Source organism: Phycodurus eques, chromosome 6 (assembly GCF_024500275.1).
Source record: "Phycodurus eques isolate BA_2022a chromosome 6, UOR_Pequ_1.1, whole genome shotgun sequence".
Lineage (NCBI taxonomy): Eukaryota > Metazoa > Chordata > Actinopteri > Syngnathiformes > Syngnathidae > Phycodurus > Phycodurus eques.
Window position 1 is genome coordinate 2,884,128 of NC_084530.1, and position 16,398 is coordinate 2,900,525.

The 16,398-nt window shown below is 43.2% G+C and overlaps 1 protein-coding gene across 4 annotated transcripts in view; it reads left to right on the forward strand.

The window, feature by feature from the left end:
- The first annotated feature begins 3,292 nt into the window (after positions 1-3,292).
- The window catches only part of glra3 (glycine receptor, alpha 3), a 111,043-nt gene continuing 97,937 nt past the window's right edge, over positions 3,293-16,398 (forward strand). For 2 of the 4 annotated variants that reach the window (XM_061679831.1, XM_061679835.1), the window contains exon 1: positions 3,509-3,776. In XM_061679831.1, coding sequence (XP_061535815.1) covers positions 3,712-3,776 — 65 coding nt within the window. In that variant the 5' untranslated portion in view covers positions 3,509-3,711. Of the gene's footprint in view, positions 3,336-3,508; positions 3,777-16,398 lie in introns of those variants that run through there. The other 2 variants (XM_061679832.1, XM_061679833.1) reach the window with 2 other exon arrangements.

Here is a 16,398-nt window from a genome sequence, read left to right on the forward strand (position 1 = left end):
AGACGAAGTAGTTCTGAGCATCCCAGACACAGAGAGAGTCGTGATTGTGCAGATTGTAATGGACATGTTCCTGAATGAAACAAGGGTGATAAAGAAGTGATGGGTAAGTACGACATCCAGGAAAGGAATTGGAGGGACAGATGGTGGTAGACTTTGCAAAAAGGATGCAAATGGATGTAGTGAACAATTTTTTCCAGAAGAGCCAGGAACATAGGGTGACCTAAAAGAGCGGAGGTAGAAGCACACAGCTGGATTACATTTTGTGCAGACGATGTAATCTGAAGGAGGTTATCATCTGTAAAGTCGTCGTAGGGGAGAGTGTGGCTAGACAGCATAAGATGGTAGTGTGTAAGATGATGCTGGTGGTGGGGTGGAAGATTAAGAAGACAAAGGCAGAGCAGAGAACCATGTGGTGGAAGCTGAGAAAGTAAGAGTGTTGTGCGGCTTTTCGGGAAGAGGTGAGACAGGCTCTCAGTGGACAGGAGGAGCTTCCAGAAGACGGGACCACTACAGCCAAGGTGATCAGAGAGACAGGCAGGCGAGTAATTGATGTATCTTCTGGCAGGAAAGGAGAGAAGGAGACTTGGTGGTGGAACCAGTACAGGAAATCATACAAGGAAAGAGGTTAGCTAATCAGAAGTGGGACACTGAGAGGACCGAGGAGAGGAGAAAGGAATACATTGAGATGTGATGTAGGGCAAAGGTAGAGGTGGCCAAGGCCAAACAAGAGGCATATGATGACAAGTATGCCAGGTTGGACACTAAAGAAGGAGAAAAAGGGTTCACTTAATTTTTCTTCCCTGTCCTGTGAATGTTTACATGTGATGCTTTATGAAAATATGATAACATATAATTTTTTGGGTTGTTTAAGTTTAAGCAGACTGTTTGTTTATTCTTGTGATTCAGATGAAGACCAGACTACATTTTATGACCATGCAGAAATTTTTAAAAAATCCAAATGGTTCACATACCTTTTCCTTCCAATGTATATAGTCAACCTCTACAGTGAAGTAACAATATTTAAAATGCTCTGACCTCATGTATTATATACAGTAAATGTTTTCCTCCAAAGGTATTTCCACAAACGCCTGATAAAAATGGTCCCAGACATTGAAAAAGTGGTTCCGTTACTTTGTCTCTGCTACAAAGCTATTTCCTCTATTCCATTATTGGCTAAAATGATATTACGTATCATCCATCCATCCATCCATTTTCAACACCGCTTATCCTGGTTAGGGTCGTGGGGTGCTGGAGCCTGTCCCAGCTGACTTCGGATAAAAGGGGGACTACACCCTGAACTGGTCGCCAGTCAGTCGCAGGACACATATAGACACAGACAACCATTCGCACCCAAATTCACACCATCACTGAGTGGGAACTGAACCCACGCTGCCTGCACCAAAGTCAGGCGAGTGTACCACGACACCATCAGTGACTATTATGTTTCAATATAATATTATTATTTAATTGGATTGCATGCTAAAAGTGACCTTGCAGAATTTGGGTAGTTCGATCGGAGGACGTGCATGGAGTTGTGAGCAGATGACAGAAAATGTTAAAAGTTTCACCATGCTTCTCTCTGTAATACCCAGGACCTAATGTCTAATTCATATCTTTCACATTAGGATGACGAGGATGGGTAGATGAACGGGAGGGGTGCAAAGTACAGCCATCTTTAATGTTCCTTGTCATCTTTAACATGCCTATCTGTCACTCTTCTTTGCCTGCTTCCCTGCAACACTTCCCTCACTTCTTTCTCTATGGCCCTCTGTGACAAGATCACGAAATGGGTTTGATCAGTTTCAATAAAACTCGCAATCTCTGATCACTGATGTTGTTCCTTGTAAGAGGAAAAGTGCTTTGGGATTCAGTGCTTTTACAATTTGTTTTCATTATGTCAAATAATAGACTAATTATTTGACATACATTACACACAGACTACATTATGTACAAATAATAGACTAATAAAAAACTACAGCTGTACTAGAATTTCATGATTGCAAAACTGCTTACCATTTTAAGTATCAATGCATATACAATGTTTAACTCACTGCAACTCCAGGTCGGGGATGAGATCTTGCCCCAAGTGGAGGAGTTCAAGTATCTTGGGGTCTTGTTCACGAGTGAGGGAAGAATGGAACGGGAGATCGACAGGCAGATCGGTGCAGCGTCTGCAGTGATGCGGACTTTGTATCGATCCGTTGTGGTAAAGAAGGAGCTAAGCCGAAAAGCAAACCTCTCAATTTACCGGTCGATCTACGTTCCTACCCTCACCTATGGTCACGAGCAGTGGGTTGTGACCGAAAGAACAAGATCCGAGATACAAGCGGCTGAAAAGAGTTTCCTCCGCAGGGTGTCCGGGGTCTCCCTTAGAGATAGGGTGAGAAGCTCGGTCATCCGGGAGGATCCCAGAGTAGAGTCGGTGCTCCTCCACATCGAGAGGAGCCAGATGAGGAGGCGTGGGCATCTGATTCGGATGCCTCCCGGACGCCTTCCCGGTAAGGTGTTCCGGGCACGTCCCACCCTGCGACCCTAGTGAGGATAAGCGGCTCAAATGATGGATGGGTGGGTTGATGTTTTTTGTAATTGTATGAATGAGTTTGGCAATGGGTGCCATTTTCAGCATCTGTACTTTTTTCTTTTTACTTTCGCTGGAGAGGGCATAAAACAATGCACAGAACCTATGTAGAAATCACTCATACTTTATTTATTTAGCACTTATGTTATGGAGTTATGCAGGTGATTAAAAATATTTCAAAATATTTATATTTTATTGTCTCTTCAATAAGGGCAAGGTAACTGTACTGTATGTGTCGAAACATTGCTTTTCCTGATTTTCTTTGCAGTTTACACGAGCTTAGAGCTGTTCTGACTTATTTCTGAAAGAGTATTTTCAAACTCGGGCGTGTATTCCTCAAAAATAGTCATTTTCTTAAAATGAAGTTCAGAAAACACGAATCAGAATTGTGGCTGACAATGTCAACTTCTTCCCTCTCCTCACGCTCAATTTGGACACGTATGACAAACTTGCATAAACTTCGGCTACTTTACGACTGGGAATATCAACCACATGCGTCTCAATGTGATCCTGCCCATCAGAGCAGAATGAGAAAGCGCGTTTGAGCCAGATGGAGGAAGAAACAAATGGAAAGAGCAGGAGGAAGATGTCAGGGCAGCCGGATGGAGAGCTATAGGCACGCATAATGTGGAGACGATGCATCGGTGTGTGTTGAATTAGCTCCAACTCGCTGGGCTTCCACTTTCAGATGCGATTCAGTTTGGGGAAAATGAGAGAAGAGATAATTGGTTCTGCGGACTGTCAGTCATCCGATGAGGTGGGCGGTTCTCTGTGTGTTTACTTGGGGCACTGCACGAGCCCAGAGCCGAGCTTGAACAGCTGGCGCGCACTGGTCCGTCTTCTTTTGCGAATTAACCGATTTCTTTTTTTTTTTTTTTTTTTTTTTTTTTTTTGGGGGGGGGGGGGGGGGGGGGGGGGGGGTCCAAACCGATATACTTGCGCAACTTCTATGCTGTGTCGTTCATTGATGTGAAATAACAGAAGCGTGTGTTTTGGCATTTTTTTCAGCCTCTGATTTTGAGCCCTCTTTAAATCTAAATTACAGTAGGAGCGCTACGAGCTGGATTTGTGGCGCTGAAAGCTCCAAAAGCCGCGAGGTGACAGGACGGATTCGTCCGAACGTCCGTGGAGCGATGAGGAGGAAGGACTACTCTTTTGGAGTCTTCGTATTCATCTGGAGACTATCGCTGTTTCTTAGGTAAGAGGTCACAAAAATAAATAGTCAACTTACCAAAGTTAAGGTCACCACGCCACAGCTCGAGACGAGCGGCGAACTCATCTTGTCTTTCTCATGTGTCCATCCGACTTCAAATTGATTTAAAATACAGATGGGCTCATAAATGCAGATAACCTGGCAGAATTGTTAGCTGTGTAACCATTCTTTAAAGGACACGAGTGATCGGGCGAAGAACTTTTATTTTATGTATTATTATGTATTATTATTACAATTCAACTATAAGGCATAACAGCACAATCATTAAACAAATAATAACAAGAAAGAAAATAATGCGATCACCGATCCCCGTTCAGTCATCAGTTATATTTTCCACCAAATTGCCAACATTTCACAAATTTCACAAATCCTGCAAAGGTATATATGGGTACTACAATACTTTAATGTAGCAGACATTACACTTTTATCTCACACACACGCCACTTTGGGGAAGCCGAAAGTAGTGTTTGCCAACCAGGATGCCACGGCTGAGAAATCAGCAGGGGGGCTGCGGGACATAATACAATTTGAATTTGTCTGAACCGGATTATTTATTTATTACAAATTCACTTTCTTCATCGATCTATGCCAGCGACGTATAGTGATAGACAGAACAATATATTGTTTTTGATGTGCCGCAATTAGATGCCAGATATACATTGGTATATCTGGCATCTAATTGCGGCACAAATTTTTTTTATCGCAAGTGGTAAAGTATGTCAAAAGAATTATTAAGATAATATTTTTTTCCGATCAAAGTGTCTTCATTTTCATTTTAGTTTAGTTAATCTGCTCTAAGATCTTAAACGCACATCCACGAGCCTACTGTATTATGTTGTCGCATCCTAAAATGCTAGCCGCTCAAGTGGAGTTGCACACCAGGCTACTTATGGCTTTTTTAATTAATAACTTATTTTTATACTTACATGAAACGCTATGAAGAAAAAATGCATAATTGAAACTGAAATATGTGTTTTTTATTTATTTTTATTGGTGTTTGAAATTGCCTCGGCGGCACGGCGGACGACTGGTTAGCACATCTGCCTCACAGTTCTGAGGACTGGGGTTCAAATCCCGTGTGTGGAGTTTGCACGTTCTCCCCATGCCTGCGTGGGTTTTCTCCGGGTACTCCGGTTTCCTCCCACATCCCAAAAACATGCATGCTACGTTCACTGAAGACTCTAAATTGCCCGTAGGTGTGAATGTGAGTGTGAATGATTGTTTGTTAATATGTGCCTTGCGATTGGCTGGCAACCAGTTCAGGGTCTACCCCGCCTCTCTGCTGAAGATAGCTGGGATAGGCTCCAGCACGCCCGTGACCCTAGTGAGGATAAGCGGTCCAGAATATGGATGAATGGATGGATGAAATTATCTCACTGGAAATATTTCTGAAGAAGAAAATACAGTTTGCTGCTCAATGTGAATTTAAGACGCAAAACAGTTTATTATCTCAAAAAGGAAAAGCAATTGGTCATGATTGTTTTGGTGAAAGTGGTTCTTTTTTCTTGTGTAGTCATAATTGCTCTTTAACTGAGCAAAAATATTATTTACCCGAATTCCCCATTACTCGATGATACTCGAATACTAAAATATTCCATAGCTGCAGCCCTACAGGCAACAGTATTGTATTGCATAAAACACATAGTAATACGATTTTCTCTGCACATAACCTGCAAACACAGAAAATGCAGGCACAAAACACGACTGTGCCTAATGTTCTGCTTCTCTGACCAACTGATATTGTCCTTTCACCGCAAGGAAACCAATGTGAATTGATGGTGACCAGACGTTGTGAAGTTTGCTGTGGCCATCTAGCAGTGCTGGTATGAAGTGCACTTGTATCTAAATTCTTTGCTCCATCTCAAGACAAAAAATATATAAAATCTAAAAAAAACTCGTAAGTCAACGCACTCGTAGTTTGTGGCATTTCTGTACAATAAACTTGTGTATCCATCTGTTGCCATTCATACAACAGAATAAATAATGGCTTCCTGCGAGTATTAGCTTTGTGTTCAATTAAACATGCCCACACGTCACACTGAGTAAGGAAATTTGCGAGTAAATTGAAACAAGATTCTCATTTATTTAGTATTCATACTTTTATGACATTTTCGTTTGGCCTCCTCCTTTAGAGATAACAATACTTGTTAGATGTGTAACTTATTTGCCACCATGGAGGTGATGATTAGTTACTTAGAGGAGCGGCTCTGCACCATGGAGGGACGGTGTTTAGCCATGCTAGCTATCCAGCTACTGATAAGATAATAATTCCCGAGGAGCCGGAAAGGATAGGTGACTGCTCGATGTGGACGTATCATGTTTTTAGACGTGCTTTAAGCCATTTTCACACTAAGGCAGATGGGATGACATCATCAACACGCATTGTCACGATTGGCCGGTAGAGTCCAAATCCATACCGTTGGCCAAATTCATGCCGTCTGCCACATATACTGTATATACTGCGCAGACCCTACATGGATGCGCACAACGTGGAGCAGCCGCACGTCTGTATCTGGAGTTTCACATTTAAAAAAATAAAAATAAAAAATGCAGAGAAACACCAAGAACAGAGGCAAACAGCGTGGAACAAATAAGTCATGTACTACAGTATATGTATTATATGCATCTACTTTACTGGTATGTTGTCATGCACATGTTTTTGTGCCCATTATTTTTTTCCCCAAAATATATTTGTAAATTAGTGTTGTTATCATTTTATATATAAGTTGCCTGTGTAAAGTTGTCTTAATATTACTGATGCTTACAATGTACATAATTATAGGATGTGGCCATACTGCGCCCTTGTACGTCACAATAGAAAGGATTATTGTAACTAATTGTAATTGCTCTTTAACTCCTATTTTCCAGCCACATTTTGTGTACTTCTATGTTCTCAATAACTGGAAAAGGAATTCATAGATCCGTGGGAACTAAAATTTCATAATCAATTCTCACTGTCTCTGTCTCTGTATCGGCTTGTTGTTTGGACATGGGAGAACTAAACGAGAGAATATTGTTTGTTTTTAACATTTCAAAAGGCCCCCCAAAACTGTTTTGCTGGGGCCAAAGTTGCTTTAACCATAGATGATATTTAATAATGAAAAAAAACATCTATGCTTGGATGATGATGATGATGATGATGATGAGTCAGCCAGACTGTGCCACGGGCGATTTGTTTGAATGCTAAATTCCTGTTGTAAGTGGAGCGGACTGTTTTGCCTTTGTAGACATTGAAGGCTTTTGTGGGACTTGCAATGCTCTTATCATCCTAAATGGAATACAAATATTTAAGATAAAATTAAATAATGTGTACATGATGAAATATTGACAAACAACAAGGGTATAGGAATCATGTGCAACTTAAGCATTTTAGTTTGGGATGTGGTGGATCGAATAGTAAGGCATAACAGGGTTAGCTAAGATAATGCGAGCTCAACTATTATCCATCCATCCATTTTCTGAGCCACTTCTCCTCACTAGGGTTGCGGGCGTGCTGGAGCCTATCCCAGCTATCACCGGGCAGGAGGCGGGGTACACCCTGAACCGGTTGCCAGCCAATCGCAGGGCACATACAAATAAACAACCATTCGCTCTCACATTCACACCTACGGGCAATTTAGAGTCTCCAATGTATGCATGTTTTTGGGATGTGGGAGGAAACCGGAGTGCCCGGAGAAAACCCACGCAGGCACGGGGAGAACATGCAAACTCCACACAGGCGGGGCCGGGGATTGAACCTTTTTTAAATGTGCAGCAAATTTCAGATGTAATTGTGAATGTTACTCCGTGGTGAACTAATATGGTGGACTAATATGGGAGCGCATTGGCCTGAGGTTCCGCCTGTGCGCTCGTGACCTACGCTTTGGATAAGTCACAGGAGTTGACGAGACCAGAAAAAACTCTTCCGCTTCTGCTGTTAAGAAGTAACGGTACTTTTACTCCGTTACAATGATCTAAATGTCGCTCGCTACTTTTATCTTGCATCCATCCATCCATTCTCTGAGCCGCTTATCCTCTCAAGGCCAATTGCAGTTTTATTTATCAATTATTGTTTATTTATCAACTACTTCGTTTGCGAGACTTTGTCTTCCGCATTGGGTGCAGTTTGCGCTAATCCCATTTAAGCGCTAGTGACGTGTAAGTATAGTTCACAAATCACACGACACAAGAAAGCCCCATGACCTCACACAACGTCTTCTATTGGGCTTCCCGGGCATAGGTATTCACACTAGATAAGCCAGACCCGCTGATCGTCGTGCCTGCGTGGTGGCCATATTGGGAACGTCATCATCACTATGAAGGCAACAGGGCGCGACTCGTTTACATTTAGACAAAACAACATCATCAGCTTTCATGTATTGTAGTATTTTAATGGCACTGTCTATCCAAATGTGGACATTTCAGCTCACTTATAACTTGAGAAAACACCGCGGAGTAAATTGCATACAGACACACTGTCTCTCTCTCACACAGCCACACACACAGTAACATCAGAAATTGCACATTCACATTTTATTTTGTATTTTAAATTTTTTTATTGATGTTCATTCTGTGGTTAAAAATACTCACTATTTACTCAGTACTTGAGTAATTATTTCACGGTGTACTTTTTACACTTAAGTAATTTTTGGGAGGACTACTTTTTACTTTTACTTGAGTCACATTATTGTCAATTGTCTTTATTGTCAGTACTCTTACTTGAGTACAATATTTGGCTACTCTACCCACCTCTGGAGCGGACAACCTCTATTGGTACTCTTACGTTTAAACAACATTTTTGCTCATCAGATCAGCCAGTGTCGTATTTGTTGCACTTTTCGTTAGTATTTTCGCGTTGAGGTGCTGCGGGTCGTAGCCCGGATTGTGGTCTCAGCAGAACCGCGAAGCATACTTAACATCGGCAACAAGCTATTGATCCGCTAGTACATCTTTTATTAATTAGGAAATGCGCCTACAATTATCTCATTAGTTTACAGATCGATGTTAGGGATTATGTCACGACACAGAATGAACTAACTTCAAATTTAGAAATTGCCAAACAGAAAATTACTGTATTTAATATTTTCCTGGAAGGTGCATTTGGATTAAACTTTGAAGTTGGTAACAGTGAAAAATGAAGTCAGACAGACAATGATTTTAGTTTATTCTTAAGAATGAGTGCTTAAAGAGGGGGATTCTATTCATGTGGCACAGCTTGAAGCAGGCATCTGGTGCAGGTGGAGATGGGCCTGTCTCAAGTTGGAGGCCAGAACAAAAAAGCAAAGAAATTAGCCAAATTTAAAAATATTATGATGATATATATCTTAAATTTGTACGTCACCGTGTACTGGAGAGGTGTAAATAAATGTTTTTCTGCGTGAAGAATATTTTATTTTATTTTGCCTTATTGTACTATTCTAGTCTTCCAGATTGCTTAAATTATGTTAAAATAAAAATAAAAAATTCTCTGCGGGGGACCCCCCAAAACCCCCCCTACAATGTTTGTTTTGTTTTTTCATCTTTTTCATGCCTTTGGTGTTCGCACTAGAAGCCAGCTGACTAAAGAAATTAACATTGCAAAGAGAAACTATGCAGCAAAGTTGTAAAAACAGTTTCGCGCTAACGACTCAAATTCAGTCTGGCATGCATTACAATTGCTAACCAATTACAAGCGACGATCCCCCCAAGCTGAGAACAATAGTAGACTCGCCGATGACTTAAACAGCTTCTACTGCAGATTCAAAAAGGACACTTTCACACCCCATACCCACACAGCCGCACCACCGACCACAATCACACCTCTGACTTCTGCGTTAACCATCCACGAACAGGATGTGAGACACTTCTTCAAACAACAAAAGATTAAAGGGCAGAGCTCTGGTGTGGCCAACACAACCTGGAGCTGAACACGCTCAAGACTGTAGAGATGATCGTGGACTTCAGGAGGCATCCTTCGCCATAGCTGCCCCTCACGCTCTCTAGCTGCCTTGTGTCACCCGTCGAGACCTTCAAGTTCCTGGGAATTACAGTCTCTCAGGACCTGAAGTGGACGATAAACATAAACTCCCTCCTCAAAAAGGCCAAGCAGAGGATGTACTTCCTGCGGCTTCTGAGGAAGCACGGCCTGCCACAGGATTTGCACACACACATCATCAAATGCCCAATACTGGCCACTCATGCCAGAGTAGCATCTGCACCACTTGCACACTGACTGAGGAGTATCGACAATCGACATTGTCACTACTTCTTCTTCTTCTTTTCCTTTCGGCTTGTCCCGTTAGGGGTCGCCACAGCGCGTCATCCTTTTCCATGTAAGCCTATCTCCTGCATCCTCCTCTCGAACACCAACTGCCATCATGTCTTCCCTCACGACATCCATCAACCTTCTCTTTGGTCTTCCTCGAGCTCTCTTGCCTGGCAGCTCCATCCTCATCATCCTTCTTCCAATATACTCACTATTTCTCCTCTGGACGTGTCCAAACCATTGAAGTCTGCGCTCTCTAACTTTGTCTCCAAAACATCGAACCTCGGCTGTCCCTCTGATGAGCTCATTTCTAATTTTATCCAACCTGGTCACTCCAAGAGCGAACCTCAACATCTTCATTTCCGCCACCTCCAGCTCTGCTTCCTGTTGTCTCTTCAGTGCCACTGTCTCTAATCCATACATCATGGCTGGCCTCACTACTGTTTTGTTAACTTTGCCCTTCATCCTAGCAGAGACTCTTCTGTCACATAACACACCTGACACCTTCCTCCACCCGTTCCAACCTGCTTTGACCCGTTTCTTCACTTCCTGACCACACTCACCATTGCTCTGGACGGTTGACCCAAAGTATTTAAAGTCCTCCACCCTTGCTATCGCTTCTCCCTGTAGCCTCATTCTTCCCCCACCAGCCCTCTCATTCATGCACATATATTCTGTTTTACTTCGGCTAATATTCATTCGTCTTCTTTCCAGTGCATGCCTCCATCTTTCTAACTGTTCCTCCAGCTGCTCCCTGCTTTCACTGCAGATCACAATGTCATCTGCAAACATCATGGTCCACGGGGATTCCAGTCTAACCTCATCTGTCAGCCTATCCATCACCACTGCAAAAAGGAAGGGGCTCAGGGCTGATCCCTGATGCAGTCCCACGTCCACCTTAAATTCTTCTGTCACACCTACAGCACACCTCACCGCTGTTCTGCTGCCCTCGTACATGTCCTGTATTATTCTAACATACTTCTCTGCCACTCCAGACCTCCGCATGAAGTGCCACAGTTCCTCTCTGGGTATTCTGTCATAGGCTTTCTCTAGATCTACAAAGACACAATGTAGCTCCTTCTGACCTTCTCTGTACTTTTCCATCAACATCCTCAAGGCAAATAATGCATCTGTGGTACTCTTTCTAGGCATGAAACCATACTGTTGCTCGCAAATACTTCTGTCCTGAGTCTAGCCTCCACTACTCTTTCCCATAACTTCATTGTGTGGCTCATCAACTTTATCCCTCTATAGTTGCCACAGCTCTGCACATCACCTTTGTTCTTAAAAAATGGGCACCAGTACACTTTTCCTCCATTCCTCAGGCGTCTTCTCACGCACTAGAATTCTATTGAACAAGCTGGTCAAAAACTTCACAGCCACCTCTCCTAGATGCTTCCATACCTCCACAGGAATGTCATCAGGACCAACTGCCTTTCCATTTTTCATCCTCTTTAATGCCTTTCTAACTTCCCCCTTACTAATCATTGCCACTTCCTGGTCCACCACACTTACCTCTTCTACTCTCCCTTCTCTATCATTTTCCTCATTCATCAACTCCTCGAAGTATTCTTTCCATCTAGCAAGCACACTGCTGGCACCAGTCAACATATTTCCATCTTTATCCTTAATCACCCTAACCTGGTGCACATCCTTCCCATCTCTATCCCCCTGTCTGGCCAGCCTGTATAGATCCTTTTCTCCTTCTTTAGTGTCCAACCTGCCATACATGTCATCATATGCCTCTTGTTTTGCCTTTGCCACCTCTACCTTTGCCCTGTGTCGCATTTCAATGTATTCCTTTCGCCTCTCCTCGGTCCTCTCAGTGTCCCACTTCTTAGCTAACCTTTTTCCTTGTATGATTTCCTGTACTGTGAGGTTCCACCACCAAGTCTCCTTCTCTCCTTTCCTGCCAGAAGATACACCAAGTACTCTCCTGCCTGCTTCTCTGATCACCTTGGCTGCAGTGGTCCAGTCTTCTGGAAGCTCCTGCCGTCCACCGAGAGCCTGTATCACCTCTTCCCGAAAAGCTGCACAGCACTCGTCCTGTCTCAGCTTCCACCACATGGTTCTCTTCTCTGCCTTTGTCTTCCTAATTTTCCTCCCCACCACCAGAGTCACCTTACACACCACCATCCTATGCTGTCTAGCCACACTCTCCCCTACCACTACCTTACAGTTGGTAACCTCCTTCAGATTACATCGTCTGCACAAGATGTAATCCACCTGTGTGCTTCTACCTCCGCTCTTGTAGGTCACCCTATGTTCGTGCCTCTTCTGGAAAAAAGTGTTCACTACAGCCATTTGCATCCTTGTTGCAAAGTCTACCACCATCTGTCCCTCCAAGTTCCTTTCCTGGATGCCGTACTTACCCATCACTTCTTCATCACCCCTATTACCTTCACCAACATGTACATTACAATCTGCACCAATTACAACTCTCTCTCTGTCTGGGATGCTCAGAACTACATCATCTAGCTCCTTCCAGAATGTCTCTTTCACCTCTAGGTCACATCCTACCTGTGGGGCATAGCCACTAATCACATTACACATAACACCCTCAATTTCAAATTTCAGCCTCATCACTCGATCTGATACTCTTTTCACCTCCAAGTCATTCTTAGCCAACTCTTCTTTTAAAATAACCCCGACTCCATTTCTCTTCCCATCTACACCATGGTAAAATAATTTAAACCCTGCCCGTAAACTTCTAGCCTTACTGCCTTTCCACCTGGTCTCCTGGACACACAATATATCAACCTTTCTCCTAATCATCATGTCAACCAACTCCCGAGATTTTCCTGTCATAGTCCCAACATTCAAAGTCCCCACATTCAGTTCTAGGCTCTGTGTATTCCTCTTCTCTTTCTGCCGAAGAACCCGCTTTCCACCTCCTCTTCTTCTTTGACTTCGACCCACAGTAGCTGAATTTCCAACGGCGCCCCGCAGGTTGACGGCGCCGGTGGCGGACGTTGTTAACCCGGGCCACGACCGATCCGGTATGGAATTCTTTGGATGAACGCTCATATTTGTTTGGCAAGGTTTTAAGCCGGATGCCCTTCCTGACGCAACCCTCTGCATTCATCCTGCATACATTTCTTGAAGTCTCGGCGCCCTTTGCACAATGGTCATTGCACCAGACTTTTGCTATATTAGTCATCCATCCATCCATCCATCCATCCATTTTCTGAGACGCTTCTCCTCACTAGGGTCGCGGGCTTGCTGGAGCCTATCCCAGCTATCATCGGGGAGGAGGCGGGGTACACCCTGAACTGGTTGCCAGCCAATCGCATGGCACATACAAACAAACAACCACTCACACTCACATTCACACCTATGGGCAATTTAGAGTTGTCAATTAACCTACAATGCATGTTTTTGAGATGTGGGAAGAATCCGGAGTGCCCGGAGAAAACCCACGCAGGCACGGGGAGAACATGCAAACTCCACACAGGCGGGGCCGGGGATTGAACCCCGGTCCTCAGAACTGTGAGGCAGACGCCCTAACCAGTCGCACACCGTGCCGCCCTATATTAGTCAAACTGCTCTATATCCTAGAGGACTCTGCATCTTTTTGCACAATTGTAAAAAAAAATAAAAAAAAATAATGTACCGGCATTACCAGATAATTAGCAACCCTTTATTGCTCAGTGACTGTTTTTCTCAATGTCTTTATGTCTCAAAAGTGTTCTCTGTCAATTGACTGTCTGTTGTCGCACTAGAGCGGCTCCAATTACCGGAGACAAATTCCTTGTGTGTTTTTTGGACATACTTGGCAAATAAAGATGATTCTGATATTATTTTAATAACCCATTTCCTCAAATTTGTAGACAAGATTTAGGCTGTTGGGCGTGGTCTTCTCCAAGTCGGCACTCCCTCTTCCTACGCCCCGCCCCTGGGGTATTTAACTTTAAACTAACACCTTTCTCAGTGAGTTGAGTTGGAGTTAAGTTGGAGTTAAGTTGGAGTTGAGTTGGAGTTGAGTTGGAGTTGAGTTGGAGTTGAGTTGGAGTTGGAGTGTAGTTGAGGTTTCTTTTTTCCTTCTCCCCTTACGTGTGCTGGCACCTCACCACCATCTCCCCCTTCTTTTGTTCCCTTTTTGTCCTCGGGCGCCTCCGGGTGCCACCACGTGCGCGATCGCCGGCCGCAACTAAGCCGCCGGCGTTTTCGATTGAAGAAGTCGACCATGCGGATCCGATCGCTTTCCCGAGCCAGGATTGGTCGGCGAGGCCTCAACGAGCAACTCCCGGAATCCCTGACAGGTCCCGCACGCCCCTGAGGGCCAGAGGCAGGGAAGTTATGAGTGCATCCCAAATGGGACAACAACTTTCCTTTCCTATTTCTTTTTATTTTTGTGCATCTGGTTTTTCTTCAACCGAATCTGCGTCTTTCCCGCCTGAGGTCCGGAGGAAGACCACCCCAAAGACCCGCTGATCTGCGTTTGTGTGTCGACACTGCAATCCTTACTATGATGTACAACATCAGTGCGTAATTATTGTGGGGAAATTACTAGCTTCATACGAAATCCCAACTTTGCCTTCTCTCACTCTGACTCAACGCATTAATCGCTCACACGGTCATTTATTTTAGCCCAGCAACCACACACGATGTCCTCTTTTCCATTTTCTTATGCCTGATTTTCATTCTTTCGTTTACCCTAAGTGATATTTTTTTGTTGTAGTTTGTGGTTGTAGTTGTGTGTTTCATTAACTATACCATCAAATTCCACTCGTGGTTGTATTTTGTGTGTGTTTTGAATTTAAGTAAACCTCTGTAACCTCGGACTCAAAATGTCGTAGAGTGTAGCAACTTCCAGATTATGAGACTGATTAGAAAGGTTTGTCGTCATTTCGCCTAAAGTTAAACTTGCGAAATTTGACGTGGTGCCCTTTCCGAGACATTAGTTTGATTTTAACAAATAAATCAAAATTACAATAAACCGGAAGTAACGTAAACATCGCTCCCGGCTTATTACTTTATCCTAAATTAATTACAATTCTTATTTGATATACAATCGCTACACCTGTATGCTTGTCTTGCACGTTAGGTTTGCATTTCCACCTGTTCTCTTAAGCCATGTCCCTAACCATTAAGCTCCCTCCAGCCACTTGTTTCTTGTCCAGGTGTGCCTTGTTGTCTTCTCTGTTTGCTTTTATTTAGTTCCCTTTTTTCTGTCAGTCGGTGCATTGTCGTCAGATGACAAAAGTTTCCTGAGTACCATCATCTCCATTTCCCTGTTTGTGGTGGTGAGTGTTTTATTTCCCCACGTTTATTTGTTACTTTGAATCATTTTTTTTTTTTTTTTTTGACAATTCATTAAAGTATTTTTGATTATTCCACGTGTCTTGTTTGTGTTTTTGTTATTGTGAAAATAACATTTTTTTTTCAGACTCCTGCACTCCCGCCTTGCCTCCCAGCTTCCCTGTATTTGGGTCCTCCACCATGACAGCCTCAACACAATAATAGTGCGGCAAACATGGAGGGACACAATTGATGCATCTATGGAAAATAATAGGCGTAGAGTTGTGAATTGTGAAATTAGTTTGTGAACTGATGCAGCATTTGATCAAAAGTAGGCATGTAACCATATCTATATCTCACTGTTCGGTTTTACCACGGTATTAATCTCACGGTACGATAATTATTGCGATATTGTGAGAAAGCTCACGGTACTGCAGTAAGACACGGTAATGCAGAAGGGTTTACGAAACAAGAGGCAAACGCAGGTGAACCGAAAAAGCTCTCTTTTTCTTGCTGGCAGACTCGATAGGCTTTAATAGTTTCTGTACGTTTTCCACAGGTTTTTGTGAAAAAGACATCTTCAAATCATATCCATGTATTACCATGCACTTCTATCCCCAACCATCCGATACATTCATATACCTCTCGCACTTAAAGGAGTTCTAATGACTAATATTGCAATAGTCCGGTGCTATAACCATTGTGCAAAGGGCGCCGAGACTTCAAGCGAGTAGTACGATAGTCTGGGACAATGTTGATTGCGCAAATGTTGCTGATACTCTTCAGTCAGTGTGCAAATGGAGCAGATGCTACTCTGGCATGAGTGGCCAGTATTGTTCAACAACAGATATGCAAATACTGCAGCGTGGTGAGACTACTACAGTGAGTCTCTTGGATATATTGCAAATATATCTATATATCTATATATATATAGATATATATCTATATCTATATATATAGGGTTAATTATACTATACTTATTACTCGTGCACTCACTGTAGTATATATATATATATATATATATATAAAATATAGGCGGCACGGTGGACGACTGGTTAGAGCGTCAACCTCACAGTTCTGAGGACCTGGGTTCAATCCCCGGTCCCGCCTGTGTGGAGTTTGCATGTTCTCCCCGTGTCTGCG